We start from the raw sequence: 8,582 nt of genomic DNA on the forward strand, positions 1-8,582 counted from the left end.
AAGCAGGAGCCTTCCGGATTACTGTCTCTCTCTTTGTTTCCAGGTGTCTGTGGATATCAGCAGTGGTGCAATTCGTGTAGCTGTGTTGGAGGGAAGCAGCCAACACGTCCTCATGGAAGGGAAACTCATCCACAAGATCAACACAGAGAGTTCCCTGTGGAGCCTGGAGCCTGGGAAGTGCATTTTGGTAAGGGTGGCCTACGCTAGCTGTGTCTCCTTGGCTCACAGCTCTGCCACATTTGACCTAGGAACCTGGAGCAGGTGGAAGTTTGAGCCAGCTCTGGATGTGTCTGGCTTTGCCTGTCCATCGTGTGGTTCATGCTGCCCTTGCCTGTGTGCTGTACCTTGCCTCCTACTCCTGAGTTGCCTATCAGGGTGCCAGCTGGGCAGCGTGACTATCAGGCTGGGCAAAGGGATCCCCAGCTCCAGCTGAGGGGGTGTAGCACAGTCATGGCTTAGGAGTAGTCACTGTCCCCAATCCCAGCATGGAGCCCTGCACCACAGTGCTGGTCCTGCACACCTTGGCCTTGCTGACTCTGCCTTCCAACTCTTCTGGCCCCACTCCGTCCCGAGCATCTTGGCAGGTGCCTGTTCCTCACAGTTCCTTTCTGTCCTGTCATGGGATTCCTACTTGCCCTGTTTGATGTGGACGCTGTGGCTCCTCTGCAGCAGGCCTGTGGTTTGCTGTGTGCCTGTTGTCCCAAATCATCACTGTCAAGGCAGTCTCAGGGCTGCTGGTGCCCAGCTGTGTATTACTGGTGGGGTCCCAGCCACAAGCCTCATTTCTGATGTGCTCCAGATGTTCAGGCTGAGGGTGTGAGTTCACCTGTGTTCACAGCTGGAGTTGTTGCAGGAGTTCTGCCCATCACCCTGGGATCTTGAGTGTCAAAACAGTTTCCAAAGTTTATATGCCGGTTTGGGGGCCAGGATTGTGCTAGGAACAGGATTTTGCTACCTATGACCATCTTTGCCCTATCCTTTTCCACCCAGGGGCTTTTCCAGGAGAGTTTCAGGAGTCCCAAGGCTGTTGTGAGACCCCGGAGGGGACACGTGCTGTCCCTGGGAGGGAGGGAGCTGGATCCAAGCCTTTCTCCCTGTGGCACGAAGGTGGCAGCAGATGGCACCCAAATCCAAGCCCTCACAGTGGAAAATGGAGTGGGAATGTGCTGCCAGAGTTAGGCTGCACAGTGCCACTCGACCACTGCTGATCTGCGGGGATGTACCTCTGGTGACAGGCTGGTGCCAAAAGAGTGAGTGAGGTCTCTGCAAGGGAGAAGAGCTTCTTCAATGCTGCTAGGCCATTGAAGGGATGTGGTAGTAGCATTCTTAACCTGCATTTTGGAAATACAAACATCTTGAAAATTAGCTTACCTGGGACAAAGAAAAGATGCTGGAAAGGCATAAACCCATTGAAGAGGATGTGGCCCAATGGGTGCCTGCTCCACACAGTGTGGATGGAAGTCTGGAAGTCCCAGGTAGGTGTTTGCAGCATCAGCAAGGGAGGCAGTGTCTCTTTAGTACTTGTCAGAGGCTGGGAATGGCGCGGGTGGAGCGAGACTCTTGCCTCCTGGAGTGGCCATGGGCAGTGTGGGGAGTGGAGTGGGCCCATGACCCCCAACCCGAGAGCTGTGTCTTGCCTCAAATAGCATGAGCCCAGGCTTATGAGGATCTCCAGCTGGCTGCAAACATATTGATGGTGGGATGAGATCTTGCTTGAAGAATTGTAAGGTAACTGGAGCAGAGTGAGTAATTCTCGCCCAAGAGCATCTCCTTTTTCCATGCGCTGAGTAGCCAGGAGTGGTTTGTGCCTCCTCCCTATTCATTCATCAGGGGACACCCACCCATGTGGGAATGCATTGCTTCATTCAGTTCCTGGATAGGGCCATGGGAGTTTTTTGGAGCTTATAGGGCATATGGACCCTTTCTGTGCCCCAGTTTGTGTATCACACTGTGTAAGCTCCAAATGCAGCAGTTGGGCTGTCTCCCTCCTGCAAGGTGCTGCAAGGTGCCGCCTGGCTTCCCTGTGGGACACAGGGATGGTGTTCCCTGGCAGGGTGTGGATGTAGCCAAAACCGAGCTCACCCAGTGTCAGCGCTGGGGCTGTCCAAGGAGAGCCTGCCTGCCTTGGGGACTGCTTGGGGCACCTTGGTGGCCCTATCCATGCTGTATGTTCATGGTCCATGAATTGAGGTGATCCCTGCAGCAGAAGTCGGTCTGGGCACTGAGGAGGTGGAATCTCTCTTGCTTGGTCCTATCTATCTGAAAAGGTCTCAGTTCTGTGCAGAGAGGCTATTGAGTCCCATGTCCTCTTGCAGAATATATCAGGGATCATCAAGATTCTTCAGGAGGCTTCTGTAACAGCTTTTTCGCTGTCCTCAGCCTCCCCCCAGCTCCCTTCTGGGATGCCATTCACGGGCACACCATGAGCCGATTCCCGTCTCCTCCAGCTCTTATCCTGGGAAGATTATTTTGCCTGACAACCCATCCTAGTTCTGCTTCCCCCATCCTGCCTGGTGTTCTTATTCAGGTATCCTCTTCATTATGTCACTCGCACTCCAGCTGCCCCAGAACTCCCCTTACCAGCATTCAGAGACCACTCTGCCTTCCCCTCCTGCTCCATGGAGCTCTCCCAGCTGGAGCCCAGCTGAACACCAACGTGTTTCTCATATCATCCTTTGGCACAGCCGTGTGCATGGCAGCAGAATCCAGCTGGCATTGTTCCGCAGTGGAGTGCTCTGCTGACGTGGGGTGGGGGCCTGTCCATACCTCCTGCTTAGGATTTTGTCCCAGGATTGTGCCCCTGCCTGTGGTGTGCCGCACCGTACTCTGGTCCTGGGTGTCATCCCTGTGCTCTCACTTCTTCGTCACACCCGCTTGCTTGTTGAAAGTGAGATTAAAATAACCTTGCTGTTTTTAGCAATCCCCACTGAGTGTTGTGCACAACTCCTTTTGGTATTATTTTCATTGTGGAGGGTTTTTCTCCCATTCCTTTTTCTCTTCCTCTCAGCCTTTGTTTTCCATGCTTAGGCTTCTGTCAGCAAGTCCTGCCTTGAACATTTAGTACAGTCTTGGCTTGTCATCCTGTGAGCCATGAGGCTGAGGGGAGACAATTCGGTGGTACTCAGCTGTGCCCTCCCCGTACTGCTGAAAATGGCGTTGCTGTCTCCTCTGTCCCCCTAAACACCTCCAGTGATTTCTGAGGTGACTGGCTGCTGTGGTTCCAACAGGAAAGCAGGCAGGTGGAGGTTGTCTTCCCAAGACCTACTTACACCCCTTGGCAGCATCTCTCAAGGTTTAATAAGGTATTTGGCATCAGAGAGGAAACCTTGTGCTACCGCAAAGCCCAGCACCAACAGTGAGGGGTTGTGACCTTCCCAGTAGGGGGTGGAGATGGGACATGACACCATGTCCATACCAGTGACGCTTGTCACCTGCTAGAGGGTCTTTCCTGCTGAGTGTCCCATTGTTCCTGCAGCAGTCCTCCTTGCAATCCAGCATTGCCCTGGTGCTTTTCCAGGGAACAGCCCATCCCGACATGGCCGAGAGTTCATATCTTGGACACTGGCTGTGGGAAGTAACTGCTTCGGCATGAGGACACTGCCAGCCTCAGAAACAGCATTGGGGTATGCCTCCTGCAAGCCCCTCTCTCCTCAGGCCACTGTTGCAGAGGCTTTGTCTGCCTCCTTTTGCACCGCAAAAGACTCAGCTGGGCTTTTACTCAATTGGGACCCATTCAGACAGAGCTGAAATCTGGCTGCAGGCACAGGCACACTACAGGAACCTCATCCTTCCTCAGTGACTCTCAGCATGTCTGGGGCCCTGGGGGGCCAGCCAGAGCTGTTGGCTGGAAAACTGAGCATCAGTGTCAAATGGACAGGCAGATCTGTTCCTTGTCTTGAAGTGAGAAACATAATCAGGTTAGTGTTTGTTCTCATGGAAGAAGCCATGCTCCCTCCTGGAGCCCCCCAGTTTCTGGAGCTCTCCCCAGCAGTGCCCACAGCCTCAGGGGGGCCTGTCAGCTGAGTGCCAGAGCCTCTTTCATGGGCAAGCGGGTGGGGGAGAACTGGCGTGTGTGGGGAATCACCCAGAAACCTGCCATGGCCTCTCAGCTCTCCCTTGCTCCACCTTTGGGCACCCAAAGTGCTTGTGGGGGTAACCAGCTGCATCTCCATCACCACTGGCTCTCATAACACAGACACTCAGCCAGGCAGGGGCTGTATATAGAGAGGACATTGGCAGAAACTGTCCAGGAAAATGGCCTATGTCTGTGTCCCCCATCCTGGAGGTGGGATCTGTCTGTAGCAAGTCCTCCAGCACCGCCTTGAACCACAAAACCACAAACTCATGTGAATATAGTGGTCTTTGCCCTGGCCCAAGGGCATTTCACTTTGGAAATGGGCTCACTTGGGAGCGAGTGTCACTTTGACAGCTTTCCCCCTGGAATACAGAGAGATGAACAGGTCACCCCAGGTTGCAGAGGTGTGCAGATGGTGGCAGGGTGGCAGTGAAGGAAAGGGGTTTGTTAGGGAAGGGAGGGAGGATGGGTTTCCATTCCAGAGGCTCCGGGGTGGGTTTTCCACGGCCCTGTTGCTCTGAAGTGGAGCAGAGATGGAGTTGGGGGGATGCCTGAACTGCTCCAACACTTGTCCACCCCTCTGCCAGCAGACTGGCCCTGGTTTGGGATATACCACGCCAAGCATGCTTCACAGCAGTGCCATGGGAGCATGGCTTGTGCTGGAGCCCTCTCTAGGAAAGCTCACACCTTGCTAGCAGCACCGTGGGGACATCCCTCATGTTCCAAACCTGAGGAGCCTGAAGGCTGCTCCTGCTGCAAGTGTGAGACAGTCGGGGCTGCTGCCCCTCCACTTTGTTTTCTGTCCCAGGGTGACATTCTGGGGGCACTACCATTCCCCCACCTGCCCACCCAGGGTTGGGGAGCCCAGGGGCAAACCCTCGGTGGCTGTCCTTCCCCTCCAAAGTAGAACTGTGCAATTAAAAAGAGAACAAGCATGCCTGTCTAGCTGGAAAAACTAACGCCTTCCCCAAGCTGGAATATTTTACTGGCTCTGCTCTCCTAGAAGGATTAAAACCCCAGCCACCCCCTCCTGTATTAATTGGTTCCTTTTCTTCACACCACAGAGAAGCTTGGCTCTGTAACAGGAGTGGCTGTCCATCTTTTCTCCTCTGGAGCTACTGAGCTTCCAGGGAGGTTTGAGCAAATTGTATTGTCTGCCTTTATTGATGATTTTGCAGAGGCCAATGAATGCCATAAATCTGCCCTGCTGCTGGGATTAGTGCTAAAATACATGGGAGGAAGCAGCCCACTCTTCCTGGAAAAACTAAAAGCAAGTTGGAGTTCCCGTTGCAGGATGCCCCATGCTGACCCCAGCACAGCCCCAGTGGACAGCCAGCTGTGTTCAAGGCACTGCCATCAGGGATGCCTATGACTACAGCCAGTGGCTTTTCCCAGTGAGGATGTTGGCTGGAGCAAGGAGATTATCTCCTCTCCTTGTCCATCCCTCCAGGGCTGCTGCTGAGCTGTGGTGCCATGGGAAGCAGGTGCTGGCAGTCAGCAGGGGTGGCACAGAGCAGCAGGTGATACCCTTGCCTCCTTTGCCACCCATGCTGCTGCCCACCAAGCCAGTGCCAGGGGAGCTGAGGCCTAGGTTCCCTTCTAGGTTGGGGAAAGGCAAGATGGCTGCACTGGAGCCCTGGCCCCACACTCCACCAGACAGAGCCTCCCCATCTGACAGTCCTGGGCTCTATCACTGCTGCTGTGTCAGCCGTGCGGCCCCAAGCCACAGTCAACCCTAGGCAGGCACCACTGGGAGACACTGGTCCTGACTTTGAGCCGTAGTGTGGGCTGAGGTTTCATCCCTAGGGCCTGAGCTGGGGCTGTAGCGGCCCACAGCAGGGTTGTGCAAAGCTTTTGGCTGCTGAAGGAGGGAGGCACAAGCATCCCTCCCCTTCTGCCAGCTGTGAGGCTGGATCAGTATGAGCTTGACTTCCACTCATGGGCAAGCCCCATGCTGCTGTCGTCACTGCCATGGAGCTGTGAGGTGGGCAGGGGTACCACAATCTGGACATGAGAGGGGCTCCTCTCCCCATTCGCTGACCCACGCCTTGTCCGCAGATCAACCTGAACAAGGGGGATGAGTACTGGTGGAATGCCATCCTAGAGGGTGAGGAGCAGATCGACATTGACAAGATCAACAAGGAACGCTCCATGGCCACAGTGGACGAGGAGGAGCATGCTGTGCTTGACCGCCTCACCTTTGACTACCACCAGAAGCTGCAGGGCAAGCCCCAGAGTCATGAGCTGGTAGGTGCTGGCTACCCTGTGCCACTGCCCCAGCCTGGCTCTCCCACCTGCCCTTCAAGAGTCCCATCCCAAAGAAAAGGGGCCCCATAGCTCTGCTGTCTCTCAGAGCCCCTCTTCACAGTGTCCCCTCACATTAACATTTGAGGGGTGTGAGGTTCTGCTCATCGATCTTTTGCCATGCACTGCTGTCTTTCCACCTTGGCAAGTGCCTGTAAGCCCAGAGCCCCGTACCAGGGATGGGCCCCGCATCCCTGTGCCTCTCTCCCATGCTGGCCCTGCTCAGGGCTGGATCCACATGGGTCTGAGCTCAGCCTGACCCAGGAGCTGCCTGGTGCCGCTCTGGGTGCTGTCTGCCCTTTCCCAGGCAGCGAGGGGGAGCACAGAAGTGCTGTGTGCCCTCGGCAATCACTACTGCCAGCCAGGGAGGAGGGGGACTGCTTTCCACAGCCCTTCCCATGGGTCAGGTGGCCACGCAACCCCAGCACCTGTGGGATGAGCGACAGGAGAGAGGAAGGGGTGTGGGGAACAGCATGGCGTCACCCCAGGCTGACAGAAGCCTGTGACCTCTTTGCAGAAGGTGCATGAGATGTTAAAGAAGGGCTGGGACACCGAGGGCTCGCCATTCCGCGGCCAGAAATTCGACCCCTCTATGTTCAACATCTCCCCCGGTGCCGTCCAGTTTTGACAGTGGCAAAAACAACTGAAAAATAAAGCAGGGAGAGGAGACCTCCCCGCTCCCGGATGCTCACCAGGACCCTCGCACCCAGCGCCAGTGCCCGGGACTCGCTCATCCACGCTGCCGGCACCCATCCATGCTGTGTCGGGAAGCCTGAGGAAGTGGGCAGATTTACATCCTGTCACCACGGTAGCCTGGGCACCAGGACCCCTCTCCTCCCTTCCCCTCCCTGCCCCTCACCTTGTGCTGCCGACGCTCCATGTTTTTCTGGAGGGAGGGAGTGCGTTGGGTCACATTGGGTGACATAATTATTATTTTGGTGAGGATACAGCTTTTGGGGTTTCTGGGGATGTGGGGCCCTCCCTGCCCTGGCAGTGGGCAACTTTTGTCCTCACAGGTGGAGATGGGTGCTGGGTATGGGCAGTGGGGATGGGGAAGCCTGCCTCTGCCTGCCTCTGCCAGCACCCTGCCCTCCTGGCAGCCCCACATCCTCTCACCAACCCCTCTCCAGGGTACCCCAAGGAGGCTGTGCTGCACCTGCCCTCTACCCAGCCCTGGGGGAGGCTTCCTCCTGGTTTCCCCCTCCTTCATCTCCTCACTGGAGGGTTGTCGGGATACCCGGGAGTGGGCAGCGACCACAGCAATCCCCTAGGGCTTGCTCCCCCTTCATCTGGGAGCAGTGGGGGTGCTCCCCACAGCACTGGTGTTTGTAGGGGGCTACAGGCCCACCCCTCATAGCCGGCAGCTGGGTGGGAGCCTCAGAAACATATGGGTTTCCCTGGCATGGTACTTGGGGGGTCTGAGAGTGGGGACTTCTTGGAGAGTAGGCCCCACCTAGGCCCAGCCTTACTCTCACAGCTTCCCACCCAGCCCTCCACCCTGTGGTGTGTGGCCTGGGGGTCCCCAGCGCCTTGTCCAGCTCCCCACCCCCCCGCCCTCAGTTTGCAATAAACACGTCTCACCATGGGGCCTGTGAGTGATTCAGTGCCACCTCTGGGGAGATGAGTGTGCCCAATTCTCCACCATCACCTTGCTTATGGGACAAGGAGACACTCAAGCAGGATGCCTGGGGTGTCTGTCAGCCAGCAGGGGCTCCAGACATTGGAGTGGGTGTTGGGGTGGATATGGGATTCCTGGGGAGAGTGGAATTTGAGGGTCCTTCAGAGTATGGATATAGGATTTCTGGGGGTGGAGGGAGTGAATTTTGAGATCCCTGGAAGGGTCTAGATATAAGATACCCCAAGGAGGGCTGGTTTTATGGGTTACTTGTGTGCCCATAAGTAACCCATAAAACCATGGGATGCTGGAATGTGGGATCTCAAGGGGGCTGGATTTTGGGGTCCATGGGGTGTGATATGCGACCCCTGGGGAGAGATGCTGGATTTTTCTGTCCTTGGGCAGGGGGGTAGATACGGGATCCCCAAAGCTGGCTAGGTTTCATATCGTGGACGCTTTGGGGATACCACCCCGGAGGTGTCACCCACCACTCTCCCCCTCTACCCCTCCACCAAGTGTGCCGACATCTCCCGGTGCTGATGCGCACCGGGCCCGCGGCCTCCCCGGCCGCCCACGGTCCCCATGGCA

General features: G+C 56.2%; 1 protein-coding gene across 1 annotated transcript in view; it reads left to right on the forward strand.

Moving 5' to 3' along the window:
* NUDCD3 (NudC domain containing 3) overlaps positions 1–7,964 on the forward strand; it is a 28,369-nt gene extending 20,405 nt beyond the window's left edge. The window contains exons 4-6 of the mRNA XM_066337162.1: positions 44–187; positions 6,134–6,322; positions 6,897–7,964. Of these exons, the coding sequence (XP_066193259.1) occupies positions 44–187; positions 6,134–6,322; positions 6,897–7,007 (444 nt within the window). The 3' untranslated portion in view covers positions 7,008–7,964. The remainder of the gene's footprint in view (positions 1–43; positions 188–6,133; positions 6,323–6,896) is intronic.
* Positions 7,965–8,582: the final 618 nt, after the last annotated feature.

Source organism: Sylvia atricapilla, chromosome 28 (genome assembly GCF_009819655.1).
Source record: "Sylvia atricapilla isolate bSylAtr1 chromosome 28, bSylAtr1.pri, whole genome shotgun sequence".
Taxonomy (NCBI): Eukaryota; Metazoa; Chordata; class Aves; order Passeriformes; family Sylviidae; genus Sylvia; species Sylvia atricapilla.